Source organism: Plecotus auritus (assembly GCF_963455305.1).
Source record: "Plecotus auritus genome assembly, chromosome: 1".
In the NCBI taxonomy this organism is placed as follows: Eukaryota; Metazoa; Chordata; class Mammalia; order Chiroptera; family Vespertilionidae; genus Plecotus; species Plecotus auritus.
The window spans coordinates 174741506-174760014 of record NC_137770.1 but is presented as its reverse complement, the minus strand read 5'-3'; the positions used below and the strand labels follow the sequence as shown (position 1 = coordinate 174760014).

General features: G+C 35.3%; 1 protein-coding gene across 18 annotated transcripts in view; it reads right to left on the bottom strand.

Annotated features, from left to right (window-relative positions):
- Positions 1-496: 496 nt before the first annotated feature.
- Positions 497-18509, bottom strand: part of UBE2D3 (ubiquitin conjugating enzyme E2 D3) — a 32863-nt gene continuing 14850 nt past the window's right edge. For 8 of the 18 annotated variants that reach the window (XM_080640604.1, XM_080640603.1, XM_080640605.1 and 5 more), the window contains exons 3-8: positions 18241-18304; positions 18121-18152; positions 9539-9616; positions 7199-7304; positions 4976-5069; positions 497-3043 (exon numbers count right to left, since the gene is read on the bottom strand). In XM_080640604.1, the coding sequence (XP_080496730.1) occupies positions 2998-3043; positions 4976-5069; positions 7199-7304; positions 9539-9616; positions 18121-18152; positions 18241-18304 (420 nt within the window). In that variant the 3' untranslated portion in view covers positions 497-2997. Of the gene's footprint in view, positions 3044-4553; positions 4604-4975; positions 5070-7198; positions 7305-9538; positions 9635-18120; positions 18153-18240; positions 18305-18509 lie in introns of all 18 variants that reach the window. The other 10 variants (XM_080640614.1, XM_080640612.1, XM_080640617.1 and 7 more) reach the window with 4 other exon arrangements.

Below are 18509 nucleotides of genomic sequence, written 5' to 3'. Positions count from 1 at the left end.
AATAGACTTTAATGGTAACAATTCCTTTAAGCTCAATTAACCTTAGCTATTACAAGTGTTAGGCAGATGTTACTAGACAATATTAAGTGACTTGCACTGGGTTCCTCATAAAATAGAAGACAAATTCACCTAAAAGTGTAATCAACAATTATTTTAACAGCTTTGTTATGCCAATACAAAACATGGCTAATTTGAGTCACCCCCCAAATCACTAATACAGCATAAGTATCTGAAGCGTATTTCAACTAAGCCATTAAAAAAAAAAGTGAGTGTTCACTACCCCTGAGACCACTAGTTAATTGTGATTCATACTTTAAAAAATTGTGAGTACACCCACACAAGAAAGCAAACTAGAATTTTAAAAATCTGATTATCACATTGCCAACTTGCCCAGGAAAAATGAGTCCACTCACAATATAATTTACTATTAGCAAGTCCACTGGACTGTAATTCTCATAGGTTACAGAAACTATTTGAGTTTATGCATAAAAAGACATAGAACCAAAATCACTTTTTAATCTGCCAATATTCACGTGAGTCCTACACATGGCACTAGTAACATAAATGGAGATAAAAGGGCAAATTCTTGGATTCTTTTGAAGGTTTCATTGGAGATGATCTCAAGTCCAGTGTCCATACACCCAAAAATGTTGGTTTCCAGGTATGTACCTTACTGTTCTCTTAAGCCTGGAGAAGCCTTTATGACTCATTCCTTTAGAAGTGACATAGAAATATTGTAGAAAGCATACATTGCTTTCAAGTCAGATACAGAGAACTGGACACATCTAATGTTAAACAATCAATGGTGTAAGAAAGTCATCTCTATAAGTACTTAAGAGTTGTCTATGGCTAAAAAGGTCAATTTGAAAGCCAATTAGCGATCCAGCAGCACAGAGGTGTTTGATGGTTGGCTTTCAAATAATGATATGCTCACCAAAGCTGTTATTTTGAGTCTAGATTCTCGAAAGTAATGATTTTGAAAATAGAGCCAAAGAACAGTGTATCTTAGCTTATAGAGAGCAGTATGTTAACTTCTCATTTGTAATTTGAATCCAAAAGTTTTAAATGACACCTACCCCTAAAGGAGTCAATTTTTAAGCAAAAAATAAAAATAAAAAAATCACTCATGGAAAATTGTCGTTAGATTGATATTTCTCAATGAAATGCTTATTACAGAATTAAAGCCAGAACATGTTCCGAAGGCATGCATTTCACTTCCAGTTGAGAACCTTAGTCAATAAATCATGTCCAAACTACATATTAAAATGTTTATAAAAATCAAGCTTTAACATTTATTTTATATCTAGCTTTCCACATCTGTGCAGACAAAGAATAAGATTGCACATAAGTGTAAGCAGTGCAAAAATGTGGAAGTGAAGAAAAGTCACAGACGTGCTAGAAATCGAATACAGATTTTAAGAAAGCAATGGACAAATCAAAATAACTAGGAAAAGGGTAAAACTATATGGTCAGAATTAGGAAGGGTGAAGAATGATAATGCCCTTGTTGCTACAGAAGTTAAATTAGTGGCACACATAGCACTTGTCAAACGAAAAATTATCCAATAGCATTGACTTTTATTCATTCATGTTAAGTCACCTGAAATGATATCTGTTGCATTTAAATGCTCATTAATGTAAATGGCTGAACAAACCCATTTCGATGGATACTCAATATCCCACATAGTTAAGTCACTTCAACATAGCCTCATGACAACTCCCACACCAAACAGTACTTTATTTTGTAAATTTAAACCCATTATTACTCCCATGTTATGGTTTTTTTTTAGCTGTCAAGTGTACAAGGTGAAGAAAAAATTTAGTTAGATGGGGGTTGCACCTGGAAAATAAATTTCTTCAACTCCATATACATGTTCAAAACTGCTGGGTCCCCAGTCCATCTATGAACTCCAGGGTTGCCAGTATCATGTGCAGCATACTAAAGCTACACTATCTGAATAGCTTATTAATTCGGCATAAATCAGGTCAATCAATGTGTCAACCTGTAACAGACTGTGCACTTTTAACTGAACATGGCAAAATATTCACTCTTTTGAACTTTACATCATCATTTGATGTCAAACAATGAAGCAAATCCCAACAGTATATACAAAAACAGCTTTGCATTTACAAAAGATTGTTTCCCATACTGATTAATCCAGGCAGCTAACTCATTGGTTTATGCAACTTTATTGAAGAAAAATAAATCAATTACTAGCAGAGCTATTAGTTGATCACTCATCCATTGACAACTTGCATCATTTATTCAGTGCTATATTAAACAGTGTATTGGAAGATAGATTAACTAATAGCTCCAAGCCTCCTAACAATTTAAATGAAAATTACAAAATGTTTGAGACCCTATTTTGGAATACAAAGGGTGTTTGACTTCCAATTTCCATTCTCTGTAGAACAAGAACAGGTCATTCCTTTATTGACATGCATAAAATACATCACATTTTCTGTTCTGCTGATGCTATAAACTCAATACCAATTCTCCAGCCATATCAGTTATGAGCATAAAGTATATCATGTAACCTCAGATCTCTAACAGTGGAAGGCTTAAACAAGAATGGATGCTGCTAGAATAATGCTGTTTCCTTTGATGCGACAACTGAGCCTCCATTTCCCTCCCCCTCAGATGATTTCTTCAGCATGTTAGAGCAGTGAGGAATGGTTTTAAGTCTCATAACCAAATTAGAGTGAAGACATTGGCCACATAATACACATGCTCCATTTTTTTAAAAAAATTCTGAATCTTGGGCAACTGTTCTCTTGTAACTACTTTACAGTTTCTAAAAGCAGTTATTGTCCAAAGCTGGAAGAACTTAAGTCTTCTCAGATGAGCATGTGAATGAATGGAGGGAGGTAAACAAAAAATAAAATTAAAAAAGATGAGGTCTGATAGGGGAGCAGCCGGATAAGAAAATCAAAAAAGGAACAGTAATTTAAAGTTTATTCCAGCTATAATGCAGGTTATTCTGACTTTAAGGTAGCATCACATGGCATACTTCTGAGTCCATTCCCGAGATATTCTGTTGTACCTGTAAATAAAGAATATGTTATTTAAAAAGTAAAAGAATTAATATTTAAAAGGAAAACACTTCTATTTTACCTCCAAACTCATCATAAAGTCATCTAATAGCTGTGATTGGAACAAAGCCAACAGGGAGAAATAGTATTGGTATTCAAAGCACTGTGGAAAATAAGAACCTTATGCCTCCAAAACATAAATGTAGTATTTTAATAAACACAATGAAGTGGCACTGAGATTGGGGAAGCTAACAAAAATCAAAGATGTTTTATCTGCCCTACCAACTGAGCTAATGTTCTCTTAGAAAATCTACAATTAGTATCCATTCCAACTAATTTTAACATTTAAAAAATTTTACAGTTCACTGTGGAGTTATGTCACAATAGCCCACACATTCTGTACATCTATAGAAATTTCCAAAGCCAAAACAAAAGTTAACTAGCCCATTTTATCAGAATCCTAGACTTTGACCCTGAGTAATATCAGAAAACGCCTTTAAGACTTAAGCACAGGCAGAAGATTAAGACATTGGAGAGGATGGTAAAAGAGTAGTTTTCAAGAGGTGGGTGTGAGTGGTATGTGTTAATTAAAAACACCTGGGTTATTTTAAAATAGTGCAAGTGATTGGAAATAAGCCCCACTTGAGACCTGATGAATGGGAATCGAGTCTAGGTAATACTGGAAATAACTTCGCTTAAAAAAAATCAACAGGTAATTCACACAAAAGGTTATGCTGAGGAAGATCACTAATATTGATAAATGCCATCAATTTCTCCATTACACCCATGCCAGTCTTACTTAAGCAACAAAAAACAGAATGATAACCTTAAGAAATGAATATATGTCAAAGGGCACAGAACTGATATTTACAGTTTTGAACTTTATAAAGTATTAACTAAGCTTCATTTCAAACCAAGAACTAAACACAGTTCAAGCACTTTTTTCAACTTTAACATATAGAAATTCTTTATACCAATTCATGGTTACTTTTATTTAAGGATACCCTCTCAAAAAGCCAGCACTTTTAAACAAAGGTTTCACTTAGCATATAGGGAGTCACAAAGTAGAGCTGACACTAATGCATGCATGTCAGTAATGAACATTTAGTTTATAGGCATAGGCTTAATTAAAAGCGTAGGCTTAATTAAAAGTTCCCCCCCTTACATTATTATCTCAGCAAAATCTAAAAACTACATCATCACATTCCATATAGTGTTGGTATAAAGTTTAACATATACCAATTTTAAAATTTAAACACCATGGAGGTTTGAAAGATTTATTATTTAAATTACCATTTCTTACTAGTGCTATATAACTACTTTGTCATGCAAAAATACTCTCAAGCAATGACTACTGGGTATTCTTTCACGCTGAACAGAGATCAAGCAGTTAAAGAACCATTTTCAGAAAACTGCCACATTGGTTACCATTTGTTAGTTAATACAGTGCCTTAAAGCATGCAGCACTCAAGTGCTGGCAGTACCATGAATAAGCGCACCATAGAGTGCAGATCCTCTTACCCTACAACATAGCGTATTTCTCTGTCCACTCTCTTGCTAACCTATTGTACCTAATTGAACAAGTATACTTAGCATTAATTATAATACAAAAATTATAATGGTAAAGTTGCACATAAAAATAGTTCAAATATTTGAGAAATTTAGACCAAAGTTTAAAAATAGTACCAATATTTTCAAAACATAATTGTGGTGAAGAATTTGCTTTCTTTCCCAAAACTTAATAATTAAAGTGACTAAGTGCTGAACATGTTAGAAAATAAAACATTTTAGAGGGGCTATTATTCACTGTCACATGAACTACAACCTACTAATGACTATCATCTTACCAGAAATAAGCGTCAAGTCTTCTTGGCATTGCCACAACTTACAGCAGAGTATAAACCTAACTCATTAAGAAAAATTACAAACTACTACATACTTACTTATCTCTGTCTGTTTTATAGATCCGTGCAATCTCTGGCACTAGGGGGTCATCTGGGTTTGGATCACATAGCAGTGAACAAATGGATAAAAGAACTGCAAGAAAACAAATGTGGTTACCCAGCATCAGGATTTGAATTTTTAAAAGTGCATTTAAAAACATTATTATACCCATTTACATCAATGGATAGATTATCCAGACAGAAAATCAGTAAGAAAACAATGGCCTGAAATGTCCCATTTCACCAGATGATCTTAACATATATTTAAGAACATTTCATCTAAAAACTGCAGAATACACATTCTTTTTAAGTGTACATGGAACATTCTCTAAGATAGGTACACCGTAGGCCATAAAACAAGTTTCAATTAATTCAAGACTGAAATTTTATAAAGCATCTTTTCTGACCACAACAGTCTGAAACTAGAAATCAAAAGCTATTATAAACCTCAATCTTCAAAAAACTTTAGTTTGTATCTTCTTCTCAATGCGAAAAATATTTACAGATATTTTGCTTCACAGGAGACAAGGCCCTGGTGGAAAAATGCTAAAAATAGAGCTTTGTTGGGTTAACTTTAGTACTAGCTATTAAAATATTGCCAAACTCGAGTTCCAAGATAGTCAAATAATGCCATTGTTATTTTTCAAATAGGTGGCATTAGAATTTAAGTCACTAGAATTTCTTAGTACTCTGAGGGAGAAAAATAGCTTTAATAAGACTGTATTTGGGGAACATCCATACCATACTATTCTTAGCTGTACAGTATAAAAAAAAAAATCCATTCTATCCTGCCCTCCCCTAAGAAGTTTCACAAAAACTCCTAACTGCTCCACTGACTATATGTTTTCTTCCCTTGAATTTACAAGGTAGAGGCCATATACCCAAAAGTACTTACTAAATGAAACAACACCATGGTCTATTGCTAAATGAGCTTTCAACACTAACTCTTACCCTTATCCTATTCAACATAGAAGATGCCAAGCATCAGGGATCTGTCATTTTAAATGCCTGGAATGTGCCAGACATTATGCAAGATGTTATAAAATTTTCAGATATAAAAACTTGAAGTGTGTATGACAATCTTTAGATGAAGACAAATACCATAAAAAACATCAGTGTAATATATTATCACAGAAAAAATAATCTTAAACCCAAGTGCAAGGGAGCAGATATAATACTTAGCCTGTACTTATAAGAAACATAATGTTCCAAAGAGTGAAAACAGGTCTTAAAATTAGGTCACACTTGAAAAAATTATAGCAGCTAATTGTTTTTCTCTCCCCGCAAAGTGATTCTAGTCAAAAGTTTGAGAAATGCTGTTCTATCCCTTAAGGAGATTCAAATGCATTGTACAAACATATGAAAAAATTTATGATATTCTGTCTTAAACCCTGTTTCAGTTTGCATTTACCATACTCACAACATTAAAAACCTAATTTTGTGTACTTAAGGAATGCTAAACCAATACCAAAAACTGAAAATTACTTGAAGGCAGACTTCCTTCCCATTAAGTAGTTTTGTGGTAGGTGATTTTTATCTGTGGGGTGAAAGTGAGATAAAAAAAGGAGATAAAGATGGAGAGATACTCCATATCTCCATCTGGAATATTCATTCAAAGACCAGACAACCTATTAGAGATGTCACATAATAAATCCCTGTTAAAGGTAGAAAAGCAGAACTGATCTAGAGAGATTTCCAAGAAGATTCTCTAATTTTAGACTGTTATTAAGTAATAACAAACTACCATGTTCACATAACACATATCTTAAATTTCTTTTTTAAAAAAGGGCTTAATAAAGGTTTATCAAAAATTTTTTAAAACTTAAAATAATAAACACATCAGCAAAATCAAAATTATCTTGTACTGGAAACCTCAAAATTTAAAAGCTCTATTAAATTTAGGGATGCCATTTTAGTTCAAAGACAACAAGCAAGTGAGATGTACAAGTAGCTTAAGATTGAAAAATACTACAGAAATCAGTTAAAATAAACTTTGCTTTTATTATTTGAAAACAATGCCCCAACTCCCTAATTTGAATTTTAACTTCTTCCCACAAAATCTCTTTAATCAATAATGCTAAAGGAGCAAAGATGATGTAACTTACTCCTTCCCCATCTCTTACCAAAAAGTCAAAATACTCAGACAAGTAGGTGCAAAACTAAAACTCCTTTAACTATTAGAAAATCAGAGCAGTTCAAGACTATTTCTTTAAAGTAGTTTACCTTTAGAAATAGTTAATGCAGGAGACCACTGTGATCTTAGAATATCGAGACAAATGCTGCCATTACTGTTAATATTTGGATGATAAATTCTTGTTGTAAATGCAACCTAAAATAAATAAAAAACCTTTAAGCATTTCTCCCAAACAAAAACAAGCATCCTAACTTAGGAAGAGAGTGAGTAGAAGACTTTTAGCAAGGCTTAAAATATTATCATACGTTTTTAAAAATCAAATGGCTAAAACCTAATTTATATACATAAAAAGACCAAAAATTACAGAAACTGATCTTTATATTCTGATCAAAAATCCTTCAAGAATTCCCTCTTTTTTAATTAAAATGGAAAATATAACTTTGGGGCAGGAGTATTACACTGGAACGTTTCTCAAATTGATTGATTCTGCTAGGCTGTTCGAAACAGAATTTTTTCCCCATTAGAAGTAATGTAAATTGAATTAATATGTCCCAGAGCCTCAAATGATTCCATTTTAACCTTTATTATATATAGTACATGTCTATTGTACTGTTAATCTATAAATAAACACTTTAAAAACAAAAAGGACATGAAATATCAATGAAAATTTAACAAAAAGGAAATGTACAAGAAATGAAAATTTAACAATTACAAGCAAAAGCAAAAAGCACAAAAATATTCACAGTATAAATAATATCCTGAGATCTTAACTCATATTTGAATGCACATTCTCTCCTTTGTCACTTGAGAGATGTGTGAGCAATTATACAGGTATCAGCATGAAAGGGTTATCAGGTTGAGAAGTGAATTGTTCAAGATGGGAGACGTTCAAGAAATGAGGTTCCGCCCTGACCGGTTTGGCTCAGTGGATAGAGCGTCGGCCTGCGGACTGAAAGGTCCCAGGTTCGATTCCCGTCAAGGGCATGTACCTTGGTTGTGGGCACATCCCTAGTAGGAGGTGTGCAGGAGGCAGCTGATCATTGTTTCTCTCTCATCAATGTTTCTAACTCTCTATCCCTTTCCCTTCCTCTCTCTAAAAAAAAAAAAAATCAATAGAAATGTATTTTAAAAAAAGAAAAAAAAGAAATGAGGTTCCACTGTATTCTCAATGGTACAGTGAATGTTCTGAAGGTTATCTTTGGTCCTACTATGTCGTAAGTACCAAAGACTAACTTGAAGGGTATTTTTATTTTAACATTCATTAAAAAAATAAAGAAATTGCTGATTGTAAACCAAAATTTATAGACCAGCTAATTTAAGGTATCAAGTTATAAAAGTATAGATTTGACCTTGCATTTCCGCTGTATATAAAATACAGTATACACCTTTGAATACCATATGTGTTTCATCTAAAGTAAATGTCATATTGCACCCATAAGATGATGGTCATAGTGAAGTGTCAATGTTCTATATGTATATCATCTCCTATAGTTATTTGCATAGGTTGAATTTATGTCAACTGCTTTGAAAAGTAAAGAAGTATGTTTCTGATACCTGTAAACCAGCCCACCTCAGTCAGTGCATTAAGCAACTCTTAAGTTTTGATAGTTATTTAGTTATGTATGCAAACTCAATTCCCAAAGTAATTATACTCTGCCTAAATGCCAACACAAAGATAGTATAAGTTGCAGCAGTATGTGCAAATGGGTTCTGTAACTGAACACTAGAAACCTACTATTATAAGATAGTAGGGTTAATAATCCAAATCTGTATAAAAACAATAATAAAGGGGGGGGGGGGAATCCCACATAGCATATTTGAGCCTGACAACATTACAGATAAGGTATTCCTTACCTCCATTTACAAAATTCAAATCCAGGTCTAGCTGCTGTTTTAACTAAAGATTAAGAGTCAGCATTCTTTATCAATGACTCAACTCAATATATATATATATATATGTTCAGCCTCAATTATTCTCATCCATTATACATAACATACATCAATTTTAGCCTTAATTATGCAGAACCCCAATTTCCTTTTTTATTTATTGGGATGTCAGTGGCTAATAAAATTATACTAAGTTTCAGGTGTACAATTCTATAATACAACATCTATATATTGTATTGTGTGTTCACCATCTCAAGTCTCTTTCCATCACCATTTATCCCTCCTATAATCTCTTCTACCTCCTCCCACTCCCCCATTCCTCTGGTAATCTGGTAATCATCATACTGTTATCTGTGTCTACAAGATTATTATTATTTTTTGCTCAATTCCTTCACCTTTTTTTCACCCAGCCAGATAACCCTCTGCCCCCCCGCCCCCGACAGCTGTCAGTCTGTTCTCTATTATTAAGAACGCTCTATTCCTCTGAAATAAAGTATAAATCTATACTAACAGATTTTGGGAGGAGGGGAGGGGATACTTGCCTTAGGTGGTTTGAAGGGGTAGTCTGTAGGAAAATGAATTGTCAAAAAGAATACACCACCTTGATATGGGCTGTCATTCTGTGGGAAAAAAATATGCTTAACTGATACTTAAAATATTACTGCTAAATAATCCAAATGTAACACTTCTATTTTCTAAGCATTTCTCTAATAACAAAACAAAATTACCTACTACTTACACTGCAATAAAAGGCTAAATTACCTAAAATTCAGCTATCAAAGGAAAAACAATCAAAATTATCTATAGAACCATGAACGCTAATTTACTTAAATCCCATTTTACATAAGTCACCAAAGAATTTAAAAAATTACCCAGAAACACAAGTGTTTTAGATCCTGATTTTCACAAAAGAATATTATACTTAGCAATAGTCAATATGCAATATTATTAAACAAACTGTAATTTGAAAATAAATTCTTACATCTGTAGAATGATAGTAATATACACACAAATGGTTTTGTATCATCCTGGCCACTGGCAAAACAAAATGTTAGCTATTGCAGGTAATATACAACTACCTTCAATAGAAGCAGAACAGAAACAAATAGGTTGTTTAAAGACAGTTTAATTCCAAATTGGCCCCTCAAACTTCTCATTTAACACCATGAAAGTTTTTTCTTCAAAAGCATACTGAATTCTCCACAGCAAATCAATACACAGAATTACTAGATTTGGAAAACTATGTGGATTTGTTCTTACATTTCAACAGAAAACAAATTTTCAAGTTATAGCAGTATTCTTTCTCCTTTGTTGTTTTTATTAGAATTTGATTGTAAAGAACTCCCTTAGCAAATAAATATTACATACAACATTAGTATGAAGCAACATTTGTGTGAAACTACTTGCTAGGATTTTACATTAATTTAACCAATACTAAGAAAAGACATCATTGCTCCCCATTTTATGGATGAATAAAGAGGGGATTAAAGAAGGAATTTAAAATTCTCAAGTGTACAAATAATGTATCACAGAACCAAGATTTAAATGCAGATCTTATGAAAACCACTGATCAACACCAATCAAAGAGTGATGACAGAGTCAGGATTTTAAGATAACAGAAAATATGAAATTGCTTAATTGCCCTTGGATAGACAAAGATGCATTTGAAAATTTGGAGTGACTAGAGTATGTACATAGTGTTAAAATGAGTTTTTCACTATGCCCATTCTGGGTGCTAGGCAAATAAAAACTTTTATAATTCTGACACTTTAATATAGCTCATTTAACCCCCAGTGCTCTGTAAAATAATTAAGTACTAGTTGAATTAATCTAACTCCTTCTATATAGAAGGTATGTATAAGAGATAGAACAATTTCTTATCTTGATGGACTTACAGTCTGGTAAAGAGACATGCAATAAGAAATGTTACAGATAGGAAAAACGAACAGGGTATACCTGGGGTTAAAAGAGATCAACTTACTGATGAAAAATCAAGTTCAAAGAAACATGCAAATTGGAAATGAAAGAATAATTTTAACTGAGTCTTATGTACTCCAAACTCCTTCCTTTTCATACTATGTAGTCTATACTGCATACAATTAACAATTTAAAGATAATCCTAAAAAATTCTTATAAAATCCAAGCCCAAAAGGTTTTTAAGTCTTCATTCCTAGTTTCACAGTCAAATGCTATCTATATCTGACTGCTTCTGAAAAGGCAAATCTAATGATGAGATTTAGGCAAAGCCAAATTTCATTTCATTTGTTCAAAAAAATATTTGTGAAATGAAAAGGACAATGTAACACTAAAATTATACAAACTGAAGAGGAAAAACTGGTATAACCACAAGATCCAGAGTAATAAGCTACGCCATCTAAAAAACAAAAACAAAATTCTCTACCAAATTTACCATAAATTGTCAGGAAAGAGAAAATACAACAAAGAAAAACAAAAAGGAATACTTTGATCAGTAAACTGACCCAAATCTTAGAAACCCAGAATTTATATTGAATCTCTGCTCTAGACAACACACCTTCTATCCCGGTTTTGCTCCTATCAGTCCAAGGTGCTCCTTCTCAGTGTCTATACTGTTCTACTATGGCAAGTCTAAAATGTTAATATTCACACAGATCTACCCTCTGCTTTTATCTCCTGACCCATACTCGAGTCTTTCTCTAATGTTTTTCATTCCAGGACATATATTCAAATGCCTACAAATATTCCTACTTGGATGTCTCATATGTCCAAACTCAAATGACAATAGTAAAGTTACAAATCAGGATTTCATCATTGACTGTCTCATCTCCTCAAAGTAGTTACAAATCATAATGAACCTTAAAATCTCTTGAATTATCCTACTCTTTTTATGCCCACTGCCCCTATTACCTTAGCTCAAAAATCTTACTACAGTGATCCCTTCCTTAGCTGTGGTTTCATTTTTGCAGTTTCAGTTACCTGGTCAGACAATATTAAATGAAAAATTCATGAAATAACCAATTCTTGTGTTTTAAATTACATGTAGTTTTTTTCCCCCAATATTTTTTTTATTGATTTCAGAGTGGAAGGGAAAGAGAGAGAGAGAAACATCAATGATGAGAGAGAACCATTGATTGGCTGCCTCCTGAATGCCCCTTACTAGGGGATCAAACCTGCAATCTGGGCATGTGCCCTTGGCAGGAATCGAACCTGGAACACTTCAGTCCGCAGGCCAATGTTCTATCCACTGAGCCAAACAAGCTAGAGCCGCATGCAGTTCTTAAGGTGTGCTGTCCCACCCATAACATGAAGCATCACTCTGTCCAGCATACCTAGGCTATATCTCATGCCCATTAGTCACTTAGTATCAGATACTGTAACATTATTGTGGTGCTTGTGTTCAAGTAGCCTTTGTTTTACTTTAATGAAGGCCCCAAAGGGCAAAAGTGGCGATACTGGCTATTTGGTTGGGCCAGTGGTCGGCAAACTCGTTAGTCAACAGAGCCAAATATCAACAGTACAACTATTGAAATTTCTTTTGAGAGCCACATTTTTTAAACTTGAACTTCTTCTAACGCCACTTCTTCAAAATAGACTCGCCCAGGCCGTGGTATTTTGTGGAAGAGCACACTCAAGGGGCCAAAGAGCCACTGTGGCTCGCGAGCCGCAGTTTGCCAACCATGGGGATAGGCCAAAGTAAAGCCAAAAGTACTTTTACAGGAAAAGGTAAATACAGTACAATAACATATTTTGAGATAACCCACATAGCTTTTCTACACTATCTATAATAAAAGCGTAATATGCTAATTAGACCAGACATCCTTCCGGATGACCTTCAAGATGAAGCCAGGGCTGGGAGGGAAGCCCGGGTTCCAGGTGCCAGAGGGAAGCCAGTGCTGGCAGCTGGGGAAAGGCAGGCCTACTCTTGTGGCACAAATTTTGTGCATCGGGCCTCTGGTACTGTTATAATTGTTCTTTTATTACTGTTGTTTATCTTTTACTGAGTGTCTAATTTATAAATTAAAGTTTTATCACAGGGATGTATGCTTAGGAAAACACATAGTATATATAGGGTTTCGCACTACCTATGGCTTCAGGCATCCTCTGGGGATCTTGGAAGATATCCCCCGCCATGGAAAAGGGGGGACTACATCTTTTGTCTACCATTAAGACAATGACTTAGCACTGGTATTCCTGCCTTCACTACAGCTTTGCCCTATTGCTGAAGTGGTCTTTTAAAGATACAAGTTATTCCTCTTCTTGAAATCTAGTACAGCTTTCAAGATTAAGTTCAAATTCCAAACCACCCAAGGTGCTTTATGATCCGATTCCCACGTCAGCCTCATTTTCCACCAAATATGCTCATTAATGCACATAAATGTTTCATATCTCCTTTACCCCCTACTTGAAATATTCTGACGTGTCCTTATCTTCTTTATCCGCAGGACCATACCTAAATATAGCTTTTCCTTTAGTCCAATCTGCTGGCTGCCCTTCTCTTATACCCGCATCTCTATAGTTACTATGCCCAATATACTTGTAACTTATTTACTTGTCGTTCCCTCTTCCACTAGACTACAAAGCTTCTTAAAGAGTAAGGTAGTGAAGGGAAGAGTTTTTATGTATCAATAGATTTTGCAGGAAATGACATAATATATAAATGGAAAATGGACTAATACCAATGAACCAATTATTTCAGATGGTTTTCGTGGCTGATTTTGCTCAGGCTACCAAAGGTTACATTATTCACAGTTATGGTACGGACATACCTCGTTTCACTACACTTCACAGATGTCACTGTTTGTTTTTTCAAACAAATTGAAGCCAAGACCGCTTACCAGCAAAAAGATTTTGATTCACTTTATTTGTAATATCAGGTTTATTGAGGTGGCCTGGAATCTAACCCACAATACCTCTGAGGTACGCCTGTACTTTCTTCTATGGCTTCATCATAGATTAGGTAGAAGTCAGTGTGGTTTTCCAAATCATTTCAAAATATCTTTCTGACAGCTTCATTTTCAATTAAAGAAAAATCAGGCATGTAAATATCAGAAACAATAGGCAAGTTAATTTTTCTTCAACTCATCAATTCTTAATAGGAATTACCAGCCAAAGTTTTAAGAATTGCCTAACTAGCAATGCTCTGTTAATTCTTTCAAAGGTTTACTTTTTATGAGTATTTGTACTTTCAAAATATGTTACCTTCAAAAAGAATACGCCAATGCGTATAATTAGAACCAAACGTTTTTGCCTCGTAACTTTTAATGACCAACAGCATTTCCTGACTATAATCTACTAAAATTCAACAGTGACTCTGTACTAAAACTTATTAGATGTTCTATTCCTTAGAAAGTCAGAAATCTTTAGTTCCGTGGCACTGTCATTACTTTAACTAAAAAATATTCCAAGCAAAAATAATTATTACCATTTGTTCTTCCAGCAGATCTGCAATTATGGGTTGTTACATCACCACTATCCCTGTTCTTTTAGGTCACATCTGTATCACACATAGGGTAGGCATACTAACAAAATAAGGTATATTTACCTAATCAAATTACTATGTTTAGCACACAGATGATATCAAAAGCCAAAAATATGAGGGTTTTTTTAAATCAATGATAATCATTAATTATTTATAAGTCAGCACTTAAACTTCGGTGCTTACTTATAAAGAGGACAAGATTGGTATTTTGGGTGAGTTTTTGTAACCTTTGACTCCTTCCTGAAATTATCCAAATAGTAAGAAATAATCTCTCTAGAAAACAAGTACATTTCAGGAAATTATGCAGCCAAAGCAAAACTGCAGTTGTGGTTTAAATATATTTTTTGTTTTTGTTAATCAGGGAATATTTAAATAGTTCTAAAAATCAAATTATTGTCCTTTTAAAAGCAGAAAACAGCTAGTCATTAATATTATATTAAAAGGCTGCTGAAGCCAGGGCCTGTATCTCGGTTGCAGGTTTGATCCCTGACCTGGTCAGGGCTCACAGGAGGCAACCAATCAATGTGCTCTTCTCACAAGGAAGTTTCTCTACCTCTCTCTCCCCCTCACTCCCTTCCACACTCTAGAAATCAAGGGGAAAAAATTTCCTGGGGTGAGGATTAACAAGCAAACAGCTGCTGAAAAACAATTTAGCAAGGAATAGCCATAATTTAAAATATATAAAATGGAGATTTTTTTGCAAATAAAAGCAATAAGGTAAAGAGCTTAAAAAATTGTCAGGATAAGCCATTTTCTATCTTCTATTCTCTGAAAAATTACTAGCATAATCTACTAATTTATGTTTCACTTTAACTTTACTGTTGGTATAAGTGAAATCTCAAGTCAAGCAGAAAAACATTACACTGGTTTTAAGGGATAGTTTATTATGCACACCAAAGAGTTGAATACCAACTCTTTCAAGTATTAATACTGACAACTAATTTTTATAATGAAATTATCTCAAAGCACCCTCTGGATCAAAGATGAGCTTTATTTGATAGATACGATAATGCATTTTACTGAATTCTTTCCTTTGAAAATTGGGTGTGGGTGATCTAAAATGGGAAAATTCTAGAAGTTGCAATTTCAAGTGCCTACAGATTCTATCTAGCTAGGCAAAATGAAGTGAATCTGGTAGAACTATGACAAACCCCATATTAAAAAGAACCAGCTGCCACTCTGTCCCAAGCCATTTTTGCTCGTGGGAATGAGGGCCTAGTCAGAGTTTTGTTTTTTAAATGTGAAGATTGTTAGCTTTTAAAAAACTTCATGGATCAGAGTGGGTAAAGCCACTAGTTAATTATATGTATTAAGAAATAGCCTATCTAATAGGGAATATGCTAATTGACCATCACTCCGTCACAAAGATGGCTGCTCCCACAGCTAAGGCCAAGTTCCCATAAGGAGCCTTAATGAGCAATTAGCAGGGACCTGAGGCTGTGCCCTCCCCCACCCCCGTGAGGCTTGACAGGGGACCTCAGGCCGCATCTCCCAACTGCAGGGCTTGACAGGGGACCTCACGTCATGCCCCCTCCCAGCAGGGTTTGATAGAGGACCTCAGGCCGCACCCCCCCAACCCTGGCATCAGGCTGGGGGACCTCAGGCCGCGACCCCTGCCCCAGCGCCAGGCCGGGAGACCTGAGGCCATGCCCCCCGCCCGGCGGGGCTTGATGGGGGACCTCAAGGTGCGCTTCCCATCCTGGTGCTGGGCTAGGGGACCTCAGGATGCTCCCTCCGCCCCAGCACCAGGCCGAGGGACCTCAGGCCGGGCCCCGCACTATGTGGGGCTTGACAGAGGACTTCAGGCCACGCCCCCCAGCCCGGCACCAGGCTGGGGGACCTCAGACCGCACCCCCCACCCAGCGGGGCTTGACAGGGGACCTCAAGGTGCATCCCCAGTGCTGGGTCGGGGGAACTCAGGCCGTGCCCCCCCCGCCTGGCAGGGCTTGACGGGGGACCTGAGGCTGTGCCCCCCTGCCTGGCAGGGCTTGATGGGGGACCTCAGGCCATGCCCCCCGTCCTGGCGCCGGGCCAGGGGACCTGAGGCTACGCCCCCTGCCCAGCGGGCTTGACAAGAGTGAGACTGGCCAGGTCTAGATCTAGCCCAATGAGGGGGGGGGGGGAGGGGGGTGGCAGCGGCAGGGTCTAGGTCTCACACGATTTTGATGTGCATGTGGGTGGGCGGGGACTTGACTCTGGATCTCGTGGTGCGCCCCAGACTCTGACAGCAGGAAGGTTTTCATATACATTTTATTAATTTTCTTTCATTTCTGACACTTCTATTATAGAGAAAGGGCAAATAACAATATTAAATTATTTCCTCTAATTAATCCCCTTTTAATGTGCACGAATTCCATGCACCGGGCCACTAGTATATATATAACAATTTTGTTACCAAATCAGACAGAAAAAATCACTCTAAAAGTTAAATTTAAAGCAGTAAAAATTGCTCTTGAGATTGGAAATGAATAATCCTAATTTTTTAGATATTAGTATAACTCACATATATTTCAAAGTTATTAAACTAAATACAATCCCCCAAGTTTGATTTAATTTGATTCTTAATCTCTTTACCTCTAGGTTCATAACATTTCATAATTACTCTAACTCAATTTATTTCTCCTACATTTCTTCTACTAAGCACTTCACATATTACTTATTTCTCATGTTTTAATTGCCTGCCTCTCCCAGTACATTTTAAATTTCTTAAAGCTTGAGAGGAATCGTGTCTATTGTGTTCATCTGTGTCCTTAACAGCACACAGGCAGGGGGCTCACATTGGCTGAGATTTAAAAAAAAAAAAATTATTGAAATAATGAAAATCAGAACTGCTAAACAAACATTTGTTGATCCAACCCATCTGTTGGCCAACTTTTCCAAGGGTCTTTTAGAATTATAAACATCTACTCATTGACCAGTATCTCCCCTAATACCTTATTGCCATTTATGTTGAGATTAAATCATCAAAAAGGGAAGAAAGCAGAAAATTCAGTTAAGACACACAGAATACAATAGAAATCCGAAAGTGCCTTCCAAGTCAAAAAAGTGTTAAGTATTGTGCAAGATACAGTCTTACCCCAGGATGTTTTACTGCGTTCTAATTCTGTGAAATTCTTAGATGGTATCCATAATTCTGAATATTCAATTATCCAGCATATAGTTTCTTATCTACCCAGGATAGAAAGGAATTTTGCTGTATTCAAAATATCACTTTCTACCTAAAAATATTCAAATTTTGTATAATACCAAAGTTCCAGAAAGAATCAATATCAAAATAATACAGTTAAAGCTAGATTTGGGGAAGTTAACTGAATAATCTTTTGAGTAAGGCCCTGGTAGAGCCAGTTAATTAATTGGCTGTACAAATAACAGGAAGCTCTGTGACAATGCTTTATACTGCTATGAAAGAAAACTAGATTGATGTGAAGAGGTATTTGGTAGGTTAAGAGATGCTATATTCTAGACCACAGGGACACACACAACCTTAGTACACATAACAAATGACTAGTTCATTAAATTACTCTTACTTTCAAAAGAAAAGTACAACTATGGCATATTCAAAACAGAATTACACTGTAATAAAAGAAACGTAAAGACTAAGTTAAAAATTACAACTAGATAAGATGCTGAATTTTAAGCACAAAATTTTAAATTGTTAATACTTACAGGTCCCATAATTGTGGCTTGCCAATGAAACACTAAAATCAAAACAAAAAACTCTTGTTACCTAAAAATGTACAAGCTTTTATGAAATTAGCCATAAAAACCAACTTGAAAGTTACTTACTATCATCCCCAACTGGACCTGCAGAACACTGTGCTGGAGGGTCACGGGCCAAATCACTAAGTTCCTACACCAAAGCAGAAAATTATAATAAGCAAAGAGTCAACTGTTTCCAGTTCATTTTCACCTCATTCTTTTAGGAACATACAATCACTATTCACATTAATAATAAATATACTCTATTGGAAGAGGAAAATTAGTTACTTAATGGACACATCCAAGACAACCACATTGGCTAGGGTTCACAAAAGTATAGACAGCAATATAAAAAT